The following is a 21533-nucleotide window of genomic DNA, read 5'->3' as shown; positions in this document are numbered from 1 at the left end:
CCCCTGTTTCTTTTCCCAAAAAATCCCCTTCATCATTTTGTGAGCTCTTTGGCCTATTTAACATCTCCTAGGTTAGCACATTATTGATGTTTGATACCTAACAAACACTATCCCATTCTTTCATCTGTCTTCTTCTCTTTCTCACCTCCATGTTTTCTCTCTTCCCATCTTACTGTACCGTCTTCCTAGTAAATTTATAGGGATTTGGGGCGATCATGCTCGAGTAGTGGAATCCTTTCTGACATTTCCCAGTTTCTTTAATATGTTCCAGGCTAGTTTTCTTCCAGCATTGTAAATAGTGCACCCCCTCCCATAACACAAGGGGTTTTTTTGGCACGAGAACACCGTTCATTTTCAATGCTCAGAAACCCAATCCTGCTGTCTTTCCACTCTGCACCTGGTTTCAATTGTGACCTGCTGTTGATGTTCGCCTTGGGGCGTACAGGCACGTGCCTGTATGTGCCATGCAGTCTGCCAGTCTACCAGTGTCTGGAATGTGCCGGAAGGACCATGACACAACTCCTCCTCCAGGAAAGCCAATGAACTCACGCTTGCTTGACTGAAGTGGAAGATTCCGTCTCAGGCGTCATTCAAGAATATCCCAGAGCTTGGGTTCTGATCTGGTGTCTGACAAGGCCAGGGCATATGGACAATGTCAGCATCATTCTCCTCAGAACACTGGATGCCCACTCATGCTCTGTTAACAGCTGGGACAGTTATTTTGAAAGTCTCCAGGAAAGCCTTCACATGGTGATATGATCAATCAGTACTATGCAGTTACATTGACATCACGTTTGCTATATAAGGACTTCAGCATATTCACAGCATTAGAGAGAACCACCGGAACCTTTTACTGCTTAATACGCCGTCGTTTCTGTCGTGGGAGGGAGGCTGGCGAAATCACGTTCGTGGATGACCACTGAAGGGCGTGGCTTTGAAGCTACATCATTTCCGGCGAAGCTTTGATCAGGCGCCTGGCGGCGCACTTGGGCACGTTGAGTCAGTTCAGTAAAGACAGAGAGACAGAGAGACAGAGAGGGGCTGGATTGAGCAGCGCTGCTCTGCAACCTCCGACACGCACTGTTTTGAGCCGAGCTCTATTGATAGCTCGGGAAGCCAGCAACGCAAACAAGGGTTTCATGTAAGCTCGTTAGCTGGCTGCACGAAAACCAGAGGCTGTTCCCGGACCATTGTCTATTTGCTTCTCTTTGTGGAACTCTACTCTCCAGATACCTCGGGGGTAATTTTGACTAAGCTTAGCTAGCTAATAACGGGGTTGATTCCTGACAAAAAGATGGGTTCAGTCCCGATGATATCTGTCCTCATTCTGGGCATTGCAGTGCCTGCCCTGGCTGGCTATATTGAGGTAAGAATGCTGATGCACTGATTTATTTTTAAGCCGGGTTTGTGTGGCTTTTTCACTGTATTAACTACGTGCGCGTTTGGGTTACATTCAATTTCATAATGTTTGTATAATCTCTACGAACATCGCCGTTCTTGTTGGGCATGCCTAACCATTACTTGAATTCCAACCTAACGAGGCACTGTTTGTGTTTTTTTCTTTGCGAAATGTAATTATTTTCTATTCCTCGGTTTTCTGACTTTGTCTTGTGGCATTGTTTGCAAATAATTACGTATATGCCATCCCATAGCAAGCTCCATAATTCGTATTTAACAAGGCCACCAGGATCGTAATTATAAGATACTTTGTTGGTTTATTAGCTAACGTACATTGTAATCCACCATGTTTCTTACTAACGGCGTATCCTGGACAGTTAAATGAGGGTGCTTGTTTGTTGCCAAACTTTATCTTATTTCTAACGTTAAGATGGATGACGGAGCAAAATTGTGTAATTCATGAAGAATTCCTGCTTTGATTGCTCGCGATTAGAGGGAAACACTGAGAGTAGCGAAATTCGGTTTGTTGAAAAGAGCACGCAGACTAATTGGAACCTAGTGGTGCCGGATGTGGCTATTGTGCGGGTAACTTGTCGTTTTGTTAGAGTACAGTAGGATATGGGATTTATTGGGAAATTGAGCTTTTCGTTGCCGAAATAGGCCTACTGGCTATTTGACGGGCCACGGAGGGATAATTAAATAAAACTGGTAGGCTATAGCTTTCCAGCTAACTCAATATTATTGTTTTCACTTAGTCCGTGTTTTTCAACATAGTAATATAAAACTGCTTCTGCCACTATCGGCATTTATTTTTTATGTTGTCTTATACTGCTCGCAAATTATCATTTTTCACTAAATTAGCCTAATTGTTTTGAACACTCAACTCCAGGTTTATCACCCAGTGTCACTGTATTGCATGCAGTCTCTGAAATAATTTGATTGCATGAAGGTCGTTAAGTAGGCTAGTATATAGGCTACATAATGTTAATAGGTTACGGTTTCGTTTCCCGAAGTTCCACGCGTGGTATCTCTAGTCCTCGGTCTTTTCCTGCCTACTCTATGTTTGAAAGGCCAAAGTTGTTTATTACCTCTTGGCTTATTGCCGTGCATTAACTTCTCCCGTTTACTGAAACGAACCCAAGCAAAGAAATTACTTACCCTATTACTTATCGTTTAATTTAGGCTAAATGCAATCATTTTGTTCAGGCAATGTTAAAAAGGGATGTTCCCTGTCATTTGTTTATAATCCTTCATTTAATCAGGTGGTCAAATGAGATTAAAACCTATTTGGAGAAAGCCGGCGGGATAGATTTTCGTGCAAAATCGGGCTGCGGGCGAATTGCCTTGCATTGCGCCCGGTATGACTGAATTTTCTCGATTAGGCATTCCTTCAAGCGATAAATTAGATCCTGCCAGATATTTTATAAGGCAAAAGGTATGAAATCTATATTAAGATTTATATTGTACAATCGCGAATCGTGAACTGAAAGTAAATTTGTTAGTAGGCTAATTTTTTCAGCAAATACAAAGACCCGTAATCATCAGCATACTGTCAGCCCTATCAAAATCTTACACAAAGGAATGCTGTCTTAGGATTTCTTTACTTTTTCAGATCCAGATAAACAGCACGTATGATATAGGCTATGCATGGTGCGTTTAAGGCATAGGCCTGTTGCTTTTCTTTTAAACAGATTTAAAAATGTACATGGCTAGAAAGTGCAGTTATGCTGCGATTTGGTATTGATTATTTATGGTTTGGAGTGGTTCATTGCTGCTGTGAGACATTCTAATGTCAATGTAACGATCACTACTTGTAATTGAAAGCTATGGTGAGCCATTTGAGCCTTTATTGAACTTAACAATTTTAACAAATTATTAGAATTCTTGATACCAGGACATCAATTTTAACTAGTTAAAATATGTATTTTGTTATCAAGAATTACATTTTAACTAGTTATAATTTGAATTCTTAGTTATCAGGAATTGAATTTTAACTAGTTAAACTTCAATTATTGATATAACAAATTCCTATTTAAACTAGTTAAAATTGAATTCTCGATATCAGGAATAGACATGCAAATAAAATGCTTCTAGGTGTTCTAAAAACACTGTCTTTAAACAGAAAAAAACATTCCAAAAAACCTACTCTTCAAAAGGGTTAAAAAAAAAAAGGGTCCCCAAGAATGTGCCTTAATGCCATTGTGCACTTTTGTACATAAGCATGAGTATTTTATTTTCATCTCAGTTGTGCTGTGAAAGTTCAACATCTTTATTATCCTGTGCTGTCAAAGGCGAAGTATGTTTTCCCAGTAGAGTATTGCAGATGTGAGACTGGGTAGAGTAGGGCAGTTATTAAGTCGTCAGCTTTTGAATTCTCTGGTGGGCGTGATAATGGAATGGATGCTGTATGCCTGTCAAAGATTCACAGAGAGCCAGACGGGCATCGGTGATCATGGATGTCCTCTGGGCACTGATTTAATTTAGTGTTCTGTATGTATGCGGTGTAGGGAAATTATTCTAAATGGATTTCCTGTCTGATTTCTCGGGGTGTTGAGATGCAGGCTGGTGTCAAGATAACTTTGTTATTCATAAATCATCTGAGAGTAGGGCAGCTAGGCTGTGATTGGGTTTCCCCTATCCATATCCTAACGGTATTCAGTTTTAGCTAAAAAAGCTAAACTGGTTCTAGATCAGCAGTCTAAACCTGTAACTTCCTACAGACGTTGAATCAGATGTAGGCTATAAAATGCAATCTATTGGCTTTCTGTGGTTAACCTGCTGTGATTTTCTTGGGAAGGCCACTCTGGTCTTATACTACTGGGAATTAAATGGGCTCTTGTTATTTTTCAGAGGTTGTCATCATAAAAGCCATTTTGATGGTGGTGTTTAATTTGGTTCATTGTCCAACTATTCTCATTGTTTTTTGTTCTGCTCATGAAACAGTGGCACAATTGTTATTGTTATTTAGGTTTTATTAGCTGTTTTTTAAATGTTTTTTTCTGAAACCCTTTCTTCCTTTTCCATGTTATCCGTAAGACGTTCTTTCAAACCTTGTGGTTTTATTGGTGTGGAAATATCTCAAAAAATTCAAAGGAAATCAAAGTCGATTAGAACCGATTCCCTAATTTATTACCGCCTTCACTACCCGAGGTGGTTAGTTCCCTTTTTGTTCTGTCTCGGGGCAGATTTAAGAAGGGGGAACCTCTTTATAAAATCTGCTGGGTCAGCCATCAGTCCACTCTCCGTGGAACAGGAAGTTTTGCGCAGTTTTCAACACGCCATCACGCTTTACAGTAAATGCTTGATGACCTACGCAAATAAAATGAAAAAATAACAAAAATCTTTCTTTCTGAGAAAAATATGTTTTCAAAATTGTGAATAGCGGGGCAGGAGGAGCCTGCTGTCAGATTTTTTGGAGGCCAGGTGGTGTGAGGGCTGGTACTTCCTGATACAGCTGGGTGTAGATTAGTGCTAAATGGGATGGCTGAGATTCTTCTACTCTCCAGCACGTTTACAGCTCTGGGGTCTTATGAGCCTCGGTGATACCAGTGTCCCTATCGCAGTGCTGAGCTTAAGTGTGTACACCATGTCAGCGTAGTGTAAACCCATTTTAATCTATTATTTTGATTTCGTATGTATTTTATTTTATCATTATTTTTATATGTAGTTTTTTTATTCTACTGCCAAGCACTTCGGACTGCTCATTTCTTTGTCAGAAATGTCCTGTAAAAATAAATAAATAAATAAATAAATAAATAAATAAAACATGTTGGTTTACTATTATGACCTTGGTTTGCTTAAATCTGTGCTAAATTGTATAATTTGGTGACTTGGTAAGGGCTGCAACTAACATCATTTTACCACTGCATATGTGGCTCAGTCCATAACAAAAACACACTATAACCTGTGGGGGGGGTGGGGGGGGTGGGGAAGAAGCGCGAGTACTGCACTAAATGCAGATATGTAGCAGATGCCTTCTGCATCCGTCGCTTGTGTACCCCCCCCCCCCCCCCCCGGGGTGCGGAATGTGCCACGCCACCGACTTTCACTCGGTCTCTCGGCGCAGACGTTTCTGCAGAGTGATCGTGTTTAATTTTCCCCCTGCTGGACAGAACTCCGTTCTCGTTCGGGCCGGAGGGCAAATTATGGTGAATGTTTTTTTCGTGATTTACCCGCCCTGGCGGTTACTGGCGGCCCCAGCATTCCTGTCTCTCTTTTTCCAGTAAACAAAACGCGGCTCAGTCAGAATATCATTGGACGCACGCCACGCTAACACACACACACACACACACACACAGACACACACACACACACACACACACGCTGGATGTCGGTCTTGACCTTGTGCGGTTGTTGCGGCTGTGTCCGAGCTGATACAGCTATCTCCGAACCTCCCTAAGTATTAAAAAAAAAAAAAAAAGGGGGTTGTCTATTTGCTAGTCCTGGAAAAAAAAAGGTTTCAGTGTTGTGAGGCATGCATCTGTTCTGGCAGGTCAATTTCCTTATAGCTGTTCAGCTTGTGGAGCGCTTGTGTAATAGGGGGTGGATCTGCGGTGGGTTTACAGCCCTGGCCACTCCACAGGACTCGAGGTATGATTAACCCACCGAGCTGAAGACCAGCGGCCCCCCAGCTGAGGGAACTAATCGCACTCTCGTTGCTTCACGAGCCAGGGTGACGTCACGCTCCGTTAGGGATGTTCAGGAGCTCGCTCGTGTCTTCCAAAATCCACTGCACTCGTGTGCAACTGCAGAGATTCGCTTCCTTTGAATGAAGCCCTGTTGGCCCCAGCAGTGTGCGCTGAATTTGAATGCCTGGCACAGTCGTCTGTGAAAGGAGCCAAAGGGCCTTAGGTGAGTCTGGCACCAGAAGGATTGCGTGCATCTCAATGGACGCCTATTGTGCGAGCCTCAATGGCAGGGAAAGGCCCGGGGTTCTTCGGGCTGGTTAAAAATGGCCTGAGGCACAGACTGTTTGTGTAGGCAGATGTCAAATACCCTGCGGTTCACACTTGCAAATTCGGGAATGGAAGGCGCACTGCTGCATGTAAGATGGGGGGCTAGGTGTGAATGTGTCTTTCAGCTCATCTTCATACAACTGGAACAGGTCGTCTGTTGTGGCCTACCAGTGGAATTTTTGGAAGGCATTATGTCTCCCCCCCCTGTAAAATTACATTACAGGCATTTAGAAGACACTCTTATCTGAAGTGACTTGCACGTCTTTTTACATAGCATTTAAATTGCACCCATTTATACAGCTGGATTTATTTATATAGGCCTACTGTTTATACCCATTTATATACTGAAGCAATGCTGGTTAAGTACCTTGCTCGAGGGTACATCGGCAGTGTACCTGGGAATTGAACCAGTGACCTTTATGGTCCCCATGAATTTCGTCTCTGGGGCTGCTAGTATTTGGCTTGGTTACTGAATGTTCTCTCCTGCAGAGAGCAATGTGTGCGCCCTCATGACCGACCCAAGTCCCTGTGCCTCAAGCTGAGACATTTTAAAACTAAACAAGAATAGGTCTGTATTACTCGGGGGAATAATCTGGGGACGCCTCCCCTGAAAGTAGGCCTTTTTTTGTCAGTCCCTTTTCAATTTATTTACGTTCCCTCGTGGAGCAACCGAGCAACAGTGGGTCCTGCAAAGAACGTTCCCTTGGAGAAGGAAAAATGAACCAAACCTCAGTGGCGAAGCCTTGAATTGGAGAGGACGGTCACGCACAAGCAAAAAAATCGCAAGCCGACAGCCGAGTTGACTCGTATATTCTTCCTTGTCTGAGGAGTGCCACTTTTTCGGGTCACTGGGGATCTGTACGTCTCCGTCGGGTCCTCGTTGTCCTCCCGTGACAGACTGATTGAAAAAGGCTCTCCAGTGGCCTCGTGGCGCGGCGGCGGGGAAAGGGGGCCGCTGGTTGGCCCCTCGGCTGGGCTGACGCGCACCTTTTTTTTTTTTTTTGGGGGGGGGGGGCCCTCGAGCCCGAATGAAGTGGCTAAAGATGAGGTCGAGCGCGGCGGCGTCCCCGTCGCTCATCATCGGCGACTGACAGAAAAAAAACCTCAGTGACGATCCACGCAGTGCGGCGGCTTCGCCCTGGCCGCTACTGGCGGTAAATCGCTCTGGTCTAATGACTTGCGGCCCCTTCCTTGCAGCGCGGTTCTGTGGCGGGACCGAGCATTTGCCAAACCAGGCTGGACTCACGCCAGGCCGGCCCGACAGTGCTGTCCTTGTTCTTCGTGTCACATGACCTTGAATAGATTGCGATGGATTCACCATCGTTGACATCTGAGGCACGGGGGGGGGGGGAAAAATACAGTTAATGGGGTTTCAAGCGTTCATTTGAAAAAATATATGCATGTAGGCTATTGGCTTGCTTCCAAAAAGCTTGTGAAGAAAATTGATGCTTTTGGCTTGAATTTATTTTGCAGGCTTTTTTTTTAAAGAGGCAAATTGGACACAGACACCATTTCCTTTTGTGAAGCATGGAAAGATTTGCATTGCTGTCAAGTCGAAAGTTATCGCTTTTTAACACCTGTATTCCTGCAAAGGAGAGGAATGCAGCAGCAAAACTGGTAGTTACATTCTGTAGACTATCGATCAAAGCCTCTTGCGCTGCCTCCTTACTGCAGCTAGCTGGCACAGTTTTGGTATGATGCTCACAAACCCAGCCCTGACTACCTTGTCATATTGCCCACGCCAGATAAATTGTGGCTTCAGAGCTTTCCTACGTGATACGGTGTGAAACCGTCCAGAGCCATAATGGAGTCCGCAGGCCTGGCCCTGAAACGACAGAGCCGTAATGGCGTCCGTTAGCTGGCACGGCTCTGAAAATGGTACAGACCCGCAATGGAGTCGGTGGGCCTTTTTTCTGGCGCAGTAGTGGTTAAAGGGTAACAGGCTGATACATAGAGAAGGGTACAGCAGCAAGCCTCAGAGGGGCCATTTCGGATATGAAAAATGTTCAATCTGGAGTACTGCACAGAGGCTGCTCGGAATCCTTGCAATAGTCTCCACTGCGGAACATTCCTGTGTGTGTGCGTGTGTGTGTGCGATGTGCATATGTGCATGATGGTTTCAATCCCTCTGATGAATTGTTTGATTGGTCACAGGTCAGGACACCATGTATACAGGATTATGCTGTTTTAACAGACTAGGGATGGATAATTGTTTTAAATATTTATTTAAAACTTTCATAAATTAGATACTGGTTACCATTCTGTAGAATACTGACTGTTTTAAAAGGACTGAATGTTTTTCGCCAGCATTTCGAACAAGGTTATCTGACTTTTTTTTCTCTAACGCATTTGTTGATTAGTTGTGTCAATTAGCTAATATGTTACCAATAATAATTGGCAGCTTGTCTTGGATCTCACATAGAAATACTGCCCTGGGGCTTCATGTGAAATGCTCAGGCACTGTGTCTATAGTTCTTAACATCGCGCAAGAATAGTCTCCACTTAGGCTTAGGTGCGATTTAGCATTGCTAAACCTCCATAAATCCAACCAACAAAAAATATAAGCCATTGAAAAATATAAACCACCAATCCCGTCCAGCAGATTCACACAAAACACCCTTCGGTTACTTCACAACCTGACCTACTTTTTCACGGCACACCCGTGTAAATCTCAGGAAAATTACATTCCACGCTGGACTAAAAGGGCTCGGGATTAATCCCGGTTTTCCATGCCCAGTCCTCTCCACCTAAAAAAAAAAAGAAAGAAAAAGAAGTAATGTTTTCTCCTTTCTGTACCGCCAGCTGCGCTGATAAGGTTCGGAGTGTGGTTTGAAGCTCGGTCGCTCTGTCTCCATGGCGGCTGTGAAGCGGACGGGCAGATAGCGGTGTGGGCAGATAGCGGTGTGCTCAGTGCTGCTTTGTTGTTCACTTTAATAACGGCCTAAAATGCTCACGGCAATTTCAATCGGAGCCTTCGCACATTCTGGGTTTAGTCTGCCTTCTCGGGGTGTGATGGAGCCAGGGCAGCATCCCTCCTCTCCTCCTCATCCCTCCCTCCCTCCCTCTCTGTCCTCCTCATCCCTCCCCCCTCCCTTCCTCCCTCTCTCTCCTCCTTCCCTCCCTCTCCTCCATCCCTCCCTCTCTCTCTCTCTCTCTTCCTCATCCCTCCCCCCTCTCTCTCCTCCATCCCTCCTCTCCTCCTCATCCCTCCCTCCCTCCCTCTCTCTCCTCCTCATCCCTCCCTCCCCCCTCTCTCCTCCTCCGCCACCCTGCTTTCTTTCCCAGCCTTTTCTGCGTGAATGCTGAAGGCGTGTGAAACCTCAGAGCGCTCCCTCTCTGCGGCTCAGGCTGATTTAAATATAGATGCGCTCCCTCGTCAGGCAGGGCCCATCTGCATGGCGAGAGAGCCCTTGTCTTCTGGGCCGTGTGATTGCTGTGATTACCTCTGAATCTGAATTCTTCATCAGCCCAACTCCACACAAGTCCCCTCACATATTTAAGTTTTTTTATTTATTTATTTTTTATTTAGTGCAATTAGTGTATTTTCAAAGAGGCTTATATCCTTGTTGTGGCTGAGACTGAAGGACTCTGTGTCCAGTCAGGGCTCTACTCAGTCTGTTTTAAAAGCTTTACTTTTCCATCTCCTGCTTCACAGGCCTAAAATATCTCCCCTGTCTGTCTTATTCTCATTGAGGTTTGTTCAGTCCCTCTTGTCTAATGCTGAAATGCTACAGTAATCTGGAAAGCTCTGTCTCGCTGATGTTCTGGCTGATAAGATGGCAGTTCAGTTTTGCATATTATAGTTAACATTGATGAGCTGTGATTTAAGCAAAACTTGCCCTACTTTCTGTCCCCTACAGGCCACCAGAATGTGGGCCACAATATTGTATTGTAAAACAGTCTCAATTAAAAGCTGAAAAGCCTAAAATGCTTAAGAGCTCTTGTGGAACTGTGCTGTGTTTATATTGCGTATTCAACACGTAAATGCAAAGGAAACCAGAGACACGATATTTAACCCTTTAAAGGTGTAAGATCACATACGTGATTAGAATGTTCTTAACTGAAAATTCTAATGCTGATGTAACAATCGCAACTGGTAATTGAAAGCAATGGAGTTCTAGAACACTGACTTGGAATTTTGTTAGAAAAAAAAAAACCCCACTCTTCAAAGGGTTAATTCAGAAAAGGTGGGTTGTAATTAGGGGACCATATTATCTTGCCTCTCCACACCCCACGCGGTCCACTTCATCTTGGCTTTGACTTGAGAGAAGTGTATCTGCCTGTTATTTCTATGATAAGAAAATACAGAATCAGTCACCAAGAAATAAAGGTGCAAGATGGAGCCAGCTGACATTGAATCCATTGAAAAATTACACTGCATTGAACTCTGATGTATGGTGCTAACCCTGTTGAAGTTGCAGTGCTGAAATGGACTTGTAACTGTCGTTGTCTTGTTGTCATCTCTTCTTTTCTTGTTCCTGGTTGACCAGACTACATGTACTGTTTTATATGGATTAGTATTTTTAAAAGCAAAAGATACATAATTGTTTGCAAAAAAAAACAAAAAAAAAAACCCCCTCCTGACCTTCCCAGCCACTCTTTATACTTGTAGTGATCTGCCAGGCAATGCTTAGTTTGAAGGACAAAGTGGTGCAGTTTTACACTGGCATGCTCTGCTTGGTGGGGTCCATTTTTAAGCCCTCCGAAAACTCCACTGTGTAACCGAGATTTCCCGGATTGGCCAGCCGAATGTCGGGTGTAGCACAATGCTCAGGGAACTGGGCGTGTCACTGGAAGGCTGTGCATTCGATCCCCAGGTGGGGCACTGCTGTCGTACCCTTGAGCTAGACACTCAACCTGCACTGCTTCAGTACAGTACCCAGCTGAATCAGTGTATTGCATGTACAGTGCATGCAGTCTGTGTTAGTCTGGGTAAGAGTGTCTGTTCAATGCTGCAAATGTAAATGGAAAACGTTTTTGCCGTTCCTTAGTTTAACTGTGACTACAGCCCGTTAATAGGGTCTTGACTGTGAAGGTCTTTATGGGGTTTGTTTGTGGACTGTCTGCTCATTGCTGAAGTAGTTGTCCCTTTTCAGAATGATGTTGCCGTACCATTTTTCGAGTAGATCCAAGATTCTTTTAAAGAAAGAGAAGTACCTTGGGGTAATTATTTAGCATATTTATTTTTAGATCTGGTCTTGCTGAGGTCATTTTCACCAGGTGATAATAACTGGCCTGATAAACCACGCAGGTGTGGGTTTTTGGCGATTGCCGGGGGGTGGATGTGGGATTGTGGTCACTGCGTTCGCTGCGTTTTCGCTGTGATGTTCTGTGCGACTGAGCAGAGCTGAGCGCCAGCCCCTCCCCCTGACAGAAAAAGGGGCGTCTCCACCCCCATCCCTCAGATACAGTTTTGGCACCGCACGTTTGTGCCAGCCTGTCTCTGTATGTCCCATGTGGCCTTGGTGCGGACATTACGGTCGCTCCAGGTCTTGCTAATTTAGTGGGTCCTGGAGTCCTACATTCCTGCCACAGTGCCCCCCCCCCCCCCCCCACAAAAAAAAAACCCCGCCCTCCCGTCTGTGTACCTCTTGTGTCCGCAGTCAGTAAGCCGATCCCTGTTCAGGCTGGTACAGTGAGTCATTCCCCCTTGGCGTGCTTCTGTACATGAACTAAATAAATATATTGTTTTCCTTTCCAGGACGAGAACTTTGGAATGGTTGCGCGTGTGCATGCATGCATGTGTGTGTGTGTGCGTGTGTGACTGATGGTGATGGTGTGTGTGTATATGCCCGTGCATGTCTGTGTGTGAGTTTCTTAGCAGCCTCGATGACTCATCCTCGTTCTCTAGTAATCCTGATTCATGTTTTTTTTTTTTTTTTTTTTTTGTTGAGGATAGCAGTCGGGAATGAAATGCGAATGAAAATCAAAGGCTATGTTTAACAATGAGCCAGGCATCATTTGGCACACACAGCAGCTCCTTTCTCCCAAATGGAGGAAATGACTTGTTCTTTTTTAGTTCATTTCACCCCCCCCCCCCATCCCATCCCCTCTACAGTTCTACTGTGATCCATCTTGTTTCCTCAGAACCTTTCATTTCATGAACCATTTTTTTCTGCTGTAAATTATAATTCGTTTTCCTTCCTTGCACAACGATGCCAGTTTTTTTTTTTTCTTTTTTTCTTATCTTCCCGGGTAGAATTATCTTCCGTCTGCATTAGCGCCTCTGGGGCACTGTTTTTTTGGCCGGCCTCGAGGAGAGCTGGTGTTGCTCTTGCTTAACGTCCCTGAGCTCTCCCCCCGCATTAGCTGTGTGCTCACACACTACACGTGAGGTGGCGTGACTTGAGGTTGAGTGTATGTACATGTATGATACGAGAGTGTTCTGGGTGAATGAGTCGGTGCGTGCGTGCGAGTCATTTACACGCGAGGGCATGTTTTAGATGCTTTTCCAGTGCGGTGTTTCACTGTGGCGAGGCCCAAACCGCTCGCCTTATGGGTGCCTGTGGTCTGCTGGGATGAGCTCCGTGTGGTTTTTTTGGGGGGGGAGGCGGTCGGCGGCAGAAGTGGGATTTTTTGGGTTACAGCGTCAGCCGCATTGCTGTGATGTTCCGTATCAGCGAGCAGATCTGTGCTCCGGGCGCCAGCTCCAGCGGAAAGAGGGCCGTCTTCGCCTTCTCGCTCTGCCGAGAGTCGCCCGCTCCCCGATCGGGAAACGCGACAGGAGCTCGCGCGCGGTCGGCGGTCAGCTTGTCGTGTTTATCCCTTTGTTTAGTCTTGTCCTTTTGTTTGTTTTTTTTTTTGTTGTTTTTTTGGTTTGGGACCTGGAGAAATGAAGTTCGGAAGCGTGAGTGACAGAAGCAGCGTAGCATTAAAGGAAACGGGGCCCCATGAGGGGTGCGGGTCTCTGTGCCGATGCGCTAGCTGCTTCTCATGCGCTAGCTGCGCTGTGCCGATGCGCTAGCTGCTTCTCATGCGCTAGCTGCGCTGTGCCGATGCGCTAGCTGCTTCTCATGCACTAGCTGCGCTGTGCCGATGCGCTAGCTGCTTCTCATGCGCTAGCTGCGCTGTGCCGATGCGCTGGCTGCTTCTCATGCGCTGGCTGCGCTGTGCCGATGCGCTAGCTGCTTCTCATGCGCTGGCTGCGCTGTGCCGATGCGTTAGCTGCTTCTCATGCGCTGGCTGCGCTGTGCCGATGCGCTAGCTGCTTCTCATGCGCTAGCTGCGCTGTGCCGATGCGCTGGCTGCTTCTCATGCGCTAGCTGCGCTGTGCCGATGCGCTAGCTGCTTCTCATGCGCTGGCTGCGCTGTGCCGATGCGCTAGCTGCTTCTCATGCGCTGGCTGCGCTGTGCCGATGCGCTAGCTGCTTCTCATGCGCTGGCTGCGCTGTGCCGATGCGCTAGCTGCTTCTCATGCGCTGGCTGCGCTGTGCCGATGCGCTAGCTGCTTCTCATGCGCTAGCTGCGCTGTGCCGATGCGCTAGCTGCTTCTCATGCGCTGGCTGCGCTGTGCCGATGCGCTAGCTGCTTCTCATGCGCTGGCTGCGCTGTGCCGATGCGCTAGCTGCTTCTCATGCGCTAGCTGCTTCTCATGCGCTAGCTGCTTCTCATGCGCTAGCTGCGCTGTGCCGATGCGCTAGCTGCTTCTCATGCGCTAGCTGCGCTGTGCCGATGCGCTAGCTGCTTCTCACGAGTGCGCGAGTAGATGCTGCACTCGGACGCAGTGGTTGAGGGGGACGGACTGGGCCACAGCTGCCACTTCCTGTTCACCTGAGATCCTGTGGGTCGCGGTGTAGAAGCAGGAGGTGAGAGGTCATTCTTGATGGACAGATGACTCTTAATTGGTCTCTTACTGCCAGCATAAGCCCCGCCCCCTTTCTGGGTTGAGTCACAAATCCTTATGTTCACTGTTGGGATTGTTTTGTTTGTGTGTGTGTGTGTGTGTGTGTGTGTGTGTGTGTGTGTGTGTGTGTATGCATGTTTGTGAGTGTGTGTCATGTGTATGTTGTGCGCATGTGTGTCTGTGTATGTCTTTTTTGCCATAGGGACTCCTGCCATATAATGAAGGTTATCAGCGCTATAGGGACTTCTGCCATGTAATGAAGGTTATCAGTGCTATAGGGACTCCTGCAGTGTAATGAAGGTTATCAGTGCCATAGGGACTCCTGCCATATAATGAAGGTTATCAGTGCTATAGGGACTCCTGCCATGTAATGAAGGTTATCAGTGCTATAGGGACTTCTGCCATGTAATGAAGGTTATCAGTGCTATAGGGATTCCTGCCATGTAATGAAGGTTATCAGTGCTATAGGGACTTCTGCCATGTAATGAAGGTTATCAGTGCTATAGGGACTCCTGCCATGTAATGAAGGTTATCAGTGCTATAGGGACCCTTGCTGTGCTGTCACAGGAAGGAAAATGCAGGAGAAAAAGGCATGAGCTGAAAGGTACTGAAGGGAGGGAAAATGCAAGAGCGATGGGGGGGGGAGAGGCGTGCAGGAGGAGTGGAGTGTTTTGATGGAAGACGAGGTCGAGCTGAACTTCAGAGAAAATGCTCCATGTGCCGAGTGTGGGGTCTCCTTTCCCATTCCCCTTTCATTCAGCTCCCCTGCTCGTTCCTTTCCCACAAAGGCCCCCAGCACTAAGCCCCACGTGCTGCCTTTTGACCTGTGCACATGCCCAATCCACTTTGGAGTAGTCAACACCCTGTCATTATTCCGACTAGGTCTGATGGACCCTCACGTGGTGAGAACGGTGGGTTCCAAATCATGGCTTTGCAGGGCCAGGGGTTCCAGAGTAAACACCCCAACATTTTGGATTTGCATCTGTGAGGGGAGTGATCAAGCAGATTACTGCGAGAAAGACATTTGATCCATTTTGAGAAATAATAGTGCAGATTAGATGTGTGACTATTCTTTCCCAAAGCCATGGTGAGCTCAGAGGATACTTGTAAACATCCTTTATAGGAATTTCAATTTTTTGGTTTTGATTTCATTCACTCTTCAGGTTTCTTACTTGATGGTGAAGGTTTTCACATAACATTTTCTGTTTGATGACACATCAACCAACCATAGTCTGATTAGGTAGTTTTTTTTTTTTTTGTATTTTTCTTCCTTCAAAGAAATCTTGGGATTAATCCCTCTAAAAGCCATGTGCTCATTAACAGTTAATTCTAGAAGATTAATAAAAGCGGAAAATTCCCACTGTTAAAAAAACGCTTCACATGCTTTCTCCGGTCCGGGGAAAGTCAGTATTTTTAGAACGTTTTCAGGAGCCCCACCGTTGAGGGGTTTTGGGCAGGAGGTGTTTTCACACTGTGGCATTCAGCCGAAGGGGAGCCGGAACACGCCCGTGACTCCTGGCAAGCTTCGCATCCCAGCTTCTGACGGCCACAGCTCCCGCAAAACACAGAGGTGGCACCAAGCAGCGGGCCACACTCGTCCACAGAGATGGAGGGAGATAGAGGGAGGTGGATGGAGTTGGATGGAGAGGTAGAGGGAGGTGGAGAGAGAAGGATGGAGATGGCGGGAGATGGAGAGAGGTAGAGAGAGATGGATGAGAGGGAGGGAGGTGGAGAGAGATGGACGGAGATGGAGGAGAGGCGGAGGGACATGGAGGGTAAAATTCATGCCCACTGTGTATAACTGAGAAGAGCGAGAAAAAAAAAATCAGGATGAACCATTAGGCCCAGCAGGCTCCCACGAGAGGGATGCGCCCCCCCCCCCCCCCCCCCCCCCCCATGCACATCCAATCCAGTTCCCCCTCACTTCCCCCTGAGCTGCAGAGGATAAATACTCTTAATGGAACATTAAGTGTCATTTGTGACACAGCATGTCCAAATGCATTAATTATTCTCTCCCTGATGAAGATGGCTGTCATAAATTCTCCTCCAGCATTTGTGGCACAGCAGGAGGGAGTCTCTTCATATTTTTTTCCCCTGAACTCTGAACCTGGAGTACTCCAGTGCGTGCTGATTTCTCTCTTCCAGCCGATCTCTTCATAAAGGTCGATGAAAGCATGGTCTTATTTTCATGCTGAAATGAATTTTTTGCACAATACCGGGTTGGCTTAATTCGAATTTGCTTTGATATTAAACACTTCATTTTCCATAAATGGATTAGCTTTGGAGATGAGGTGTTCAGCATTTAGAAAGATTTCAGATCTAGGTCTGTTACTTATTCGAAATGAAATTAGCCACAGCACATTACACAAAATTAAAGCATTAGGCTGAAAACTGATTTGAGACTTATAAAAATATCCTTAAAATTAATATGGAATATTAATTCTTTGCAACGCAAATATCTGCTTCTGACATAATTCGTCATTGAGGGGATAATCCATAATTAGTCATAAAAGGGTGAAAACTTTAAAAGCTCTTCATACTTGTACACTAATTTTCAGTCGGAGTAAACATTAACATGCACGGGGGATACTCTGCGACCTCAAAGCCACTGGCTTAAAACAACAGGTGAAGAGATAGAGGATCCTAAGCCATTCTTTAACCACTGCTCAAGAGGTCTTGACAGCCATCTTCATCAGGGAGAGAATAATTAATACATTTGGACATTTGGACTTTGGACCAGGTTGGATGTCCAGGAGGAGAGAGATGCGCAAATGAATGCATTGTTTCACAGCAGTCCCCAGCAGTACAAAATAAATGGGTGTGAACCTTTGGCTGACAGAGCCTCTGACAGAGATTCCTCACCCTGGGCGGCAATATGATCCCCGCCAGTCATGATTTATTGAACATGGAGAAAAATTGTGCCGCTTGGTACTAACTAAGCACAGAGCTGCAGCTGGCTGCAAAAGCTGTCTGTGTTAAGAATACATTTGAGTTAAAACGGTCGACCGTCTTCGTGAAATTTATTACTTTTTTATTTTTTTAAATCAAATGCAAAAAAGGCAGCTTTCATCTGTAATGTAGGGGCAAAAGGAAAAGACTAGTTAAATATTTAATCTAAAATTCCTGCTGTCGTGCACTGAATTGACTTTTGAGAGGTAAGAATGGAAAAAACCTTGAATGGGTTATGATATTTTTGCATTACTCTGGCGCAAGTGAGACCAGCTGTTCCTGCACACATGCACGTGGCATGCAGTGATGCAGTAATGCGTCTGTGCATGTGGCATGCAGTAATGCAGTAATGCGTCTGTGCATGTGGCATGCAGTAATGCAGTAATGCATCTGTGCATGCGGCAGAATACCACAGAACACCGCGATCGGGGAGGTGCAGTTTGGTGCCCCGTGTGCCATCGTGTTCTGACGAGACGCGCCAGCAGCCAGACCCTCTCCCAGTGCGCTGTGCCCGAAGCCACTCAGAGGAATGATGGGATGGCGTGTCCTCCATGTCACAGTAGTGCTCGCCACCCCCCCCCCCTTCCATCCGCAGGCCTGCTGCACGCTGAGACCCGCCCCCTTTCCCCCTGAGGCTCCTGCAGCACTCTACTGCACTGCCTGAAATTTAATGCACCTGGCAGTTAGGTCTAGTTCCAGGCTGTTAATGTAATGTAGTCGGTTAATACTCTCTGTGAAGATGTGGGCAAGTGTAGGTGTCTGTTTCTCTCTGTCTCTCTCTCTCTCTACCCCTCCCTCCCTCCCTCTCTCTCTCTCTCTCTCTCTTTCTCTCTCTACCCCTCCCTCCCTCTCTCTCTCTCTCTCTCTCTACCCCCTCTCTCTCTCTCTCTTGCTCCCTTTTCTTTATTAAGTCCGAAGTTCAGTGCTCTTGACGTCTTTGCGTTCATGTGACTCCTCGCATGGGTGAAGAGGGAGAGAGAGGAAAAGAGGGAGGGCTGGTAAAACGAGTGCAGAACATTTTTCACAAACCCCTCTCTTCAGGGGAGAGATTAAGCATCTCTGCTCTCGGGCCGAGGGGCGGATCGCGCTCCCGTCTCTAATCCCGTCCCCCGCCCTCACACAGCGCTTCCTATCCCTGCTGCACCCCTGCACGGAGCCCCGAATTCCCCAGCCCACCCCTGCCCTGCCCTGCCTTGCCCTGTGCTGCAGTACCTCTATTCAGAGCTGCCCTTTCTGCTGCACTTCCAGCAAAACGTGGAGAAATATTGCGGAGTGTTCATGCTGTTAAGAACCTAATTTATCTAGCACAATTTTACGTGTCGAATAAAGAAAAAAAAGAAACCCTCCTTTGTTTAACTTGTAGAACTCCCTGCCCTGTGTGCAGTCTAGCCCCAGCAGGTACTCTGCAGAAAAAACCCTCCGACCTTGGCGCCATTAGCCTGCGAAAATCACCTTTGCTCAGACCTGCCCTCTTGACAAATAGCTGCGCCACCGCCAAGAAGTTATCCGCTGTTATCTCTGCGGCTCCTGCCGAATGGAGGGAGAGAGAGAGAGATGGAGGGAGCCCAGGGCCCTGGGCTGGGCTCAAACGGAGGAGAAAAGGGAGGAACGCTTTGCAGAGAAGAGAGTGAAAGGGAGGAGGAGGCTGGACTGTGAGAGACGTGAGAAGACAAAACATCACACCGAGGCCAGAGGGACTCTGGGAGGAGAAGGGGGAAGGGGGGGGGGGTATAAAGACTGGAAAGCGTGAAACGGGGAGGTGAGACTCCTCAGATGGTGGGATCCAAGTGACGTTGGAAGAAGAACAGAGGATGATATAATTTATACAGCGGGGTGAGAACTAGCGAGGTGGTGCAATTTTTGGGGTGGGGGAAAAAGGCGGGGGTGGTATAGAACAAGAGCTTGAGATACTGCAGTCTAAGTGTTTGGAGTGAGAAATGGGTGGGCGGGGGGGGGGGGGGGGCAGAATTTGGCACCAACGCCCGGAGGCTGCAGGGGTGGCGGTTATCCCCGCGGCGCAGTGACCGGCCTCGCCCTGCGGGACGGGGCGCCCTCCGTTGCGTCCCGTCTATTTTTATCGTAAACATCTGGCCGGGTGATGTCAAGGCACGCAATCCGCTCAAGGCCACGTGGACAGTAAAGCCAGGATAGAGAGAGACGGCTGAGGGGTCACCTGCTCACATGGCTGAAAAGAGAAAGAGAACGAGAAAGAAAGAGCGAGGGAGGAAGGAAGGAAGGGAGGAGAGCCAGGTACTGAGGGAGGGAAGGAGAGCGGATGGGTTTGGCCATTCTGAGCACTTTGCTGTGGTTGGTCCATGGAAGAAGAGGCAGAATGGTAGAATGTGAATGGGGATAAAAAAGAGGCCTGGCCTTGTAGTGAGGTTTTCAAAGCATTAGAGGTTTGAGTGGCATAATAAAGCACAGCTTTATAAGGGAGCTTGGGAAGAGTGCGCATGATTTTTAGTGAGTTATGAGTGTCTTCCTTGGAGGAGCTTGCTGATTCTGGTTCAAATGCTTAAAAAAAGAATAAAGTCTAACAAGTGCGCCACAGCCAAGAGTTTCCCCAGTGAAATTCCATGGCTAGAATTGAAACACCTTACAATTATAGGCTTCTATATGACACTGTTTGGTAATTAGCCTAAATGCTTATGTAAAAATAAAAAAAAAACAATAGGAAACTGATCTCTGTTAGAATCATGGCTAATTCGGAGCCAGGTCTGGAGCATCACTTTGGCTGGAGGATTCAGTCAGTTCCCTCTGTTAATGAAGAACTGTCCTGGCCCGCTTTCTCAACAGCATGTGCAGCTATTTTGAAATGGGATATCCTGCCGGTTCTGCCAAACGTATAATTTATTTTTGTGGAATGGTCTCTGTTTGCTTAACGGAGTGAACCCTGCGTTGCTCTCTAGGAGTCCGTTAGAACTCTGACTTCTGATCCACAAATGTGCCTTTTTAACCATCAACCTAAATTTAGAAAAATTAAACAGCATATGCACTGCAAATCATGGCAAAACTGACCTAAAATGTCACTGGTTGGCCAGTTACCCTTTGATTGTTCACTCTAAAATTGATTAAATGATGTTCAGTCAGTCTCCTTGCCTATTTGTGCACTGAAAAATACAATAATGAATTTGTTTTTTAATATACTCTTCATGAAACAAATTCACTCATGCACATTTCTCAGCCCGCTCAATAAGGAATCGCAGAAAATCTTACTGAAAGTCAACCAGTGTGGGCGAAACAAAGTGTTGTACGAAGACACCCTATACAGTTATTTCATGGGAAAAGATGCATATCCTCAGAAAAAGGGTGTGTAGGTACGGTCGACAGGATAACCTGAGAACTGAGGATGCAATCCTGCGGATGCATTTTGCAATGTTGGAGACCACCTCTTTAGTTTTAAAAGGAATTTGTTAAATCCAGTACTCTTTTGCACCTGCTGCTTTTCCCGCAAAGTCTTCGTGGTCCTTGAACCCTCCCGTCTCATCCTCCGGCGGTCCTCCTGCCCTCTGTCCTCCCCCTCTCCCTTCGTCTCTCCTCCCCTCTGTCCTCCCCCTCTCCCTTCGTCTCTCCTCCCCTCTGTCCTCCCCCTCTCCCTTCGTCTCGCGGTTGTCCTTGGCGGCCGTCTCTGCTGCTGAGGCCCTCGGGGCGCTTGGTGAAGTACTCAGGAGCCTTTTGAGGGGCCCGATCCTACGGCGACTCCGCGCGTCTCGTACTTCCCTCCCTCCCGTCACTCGGAAAAGGCACCTGCTCCATACCGACCCCGTTATCCTCAAGGAGGAGCTTATAAATGTGAACCCTGCGTTGTCGAGGGTCTGGGCTGCGCACCTGAGGGAGCTAGTGCGGATACGGGGGTGGGGGGGGGCATGTTGTGGCAGCCTGGGGACTCGAATCTGTGTCAGAATGCGCCTGAGGGAGAATGGGGCCCCCCCCCTCTGCCTCTCTCTCTACCCCTGTGTCCGGCTCAGCTCTCTGATCCTGATCCAGAGAGGAACTGGCCGCCAGTCGCCCTGCCTTTGGGATGCAGTGTGTCTCTCATTCATACGCCATGCAGGCAAGCAGGAACAACGCGCTAGCTGTACAGAAATATGACCCAGATTATGCTTCTTCCACTGTGAATGAACGCCCCATCACACACACCCTAACCCCCCCCCCCCCCCCCCCCGTGTCCCATGCTTGTCACTGAGGTACAGGAGTGAGATGGAGATATGTAACTGCTGCACTCTTCTACCAAAATCTCCCGCACTGTAACAGTCGATGCTAGTCTGATCCAGTCAGTGACTGCTGATCCCAGTGGGTTGCATCGCACTGCATTATATATCAATACAGTTAGGCATACGTCCCCCCCCCCTGCCCCCCCCCACCCCACCATGCCCACGTTGCACGCT

At 47.0% G+C, this 21533-nt stretch overlaps 1 protein-coding gene across 3 annotated transcripts in view; it reads left to right on the top strand.

The window, feature by feature from the left end:
* Window positions 1–1001: 1001 nt before the first annotated feature.
* Window positions 1002–21533, top strand: part of aplp2 (amyloid beta (A4) precursor-like protein 2) — a 61135-nt gene continuing 40603 nt past the window's right edge. For all 3 annotated transcript variants that reach the window (XM_035384977.1, XM_035384976.1, XM_035384975.1), the window contains exon 1: window positions 1002–1366. In XM_035384977.1, the coding sequence (XP_035240868.1) occupies window positions 1295–1366 (72 nt within the window). In that variant the 5' untranslated portion in view covers window positions 1002–1294. The remainder of the gene's footprint in view (window positions 1367–21533) is intronic.

Source organism: Anguilla anguilla, chromosome 12, assembly GCF_013347855.1.
Source record: "Anguilla anguilla isolate fAngAng1 chromosome 12, fAngAng1.pri, whole genome shotgun sequence".
Taxonomy (NCBI): domain Eukaryota; kingdom Metazoa; phylum Chordata; class Actinopteri; order Anguilliformes; family Anguillidae; genus Anguilla; species Anguilla anguilla.
The sequence above is the reverse complement of the archived record's forward strand: the minus strand, read 5'-3'. Positions and strand labels throughout refer to the sequence as shown.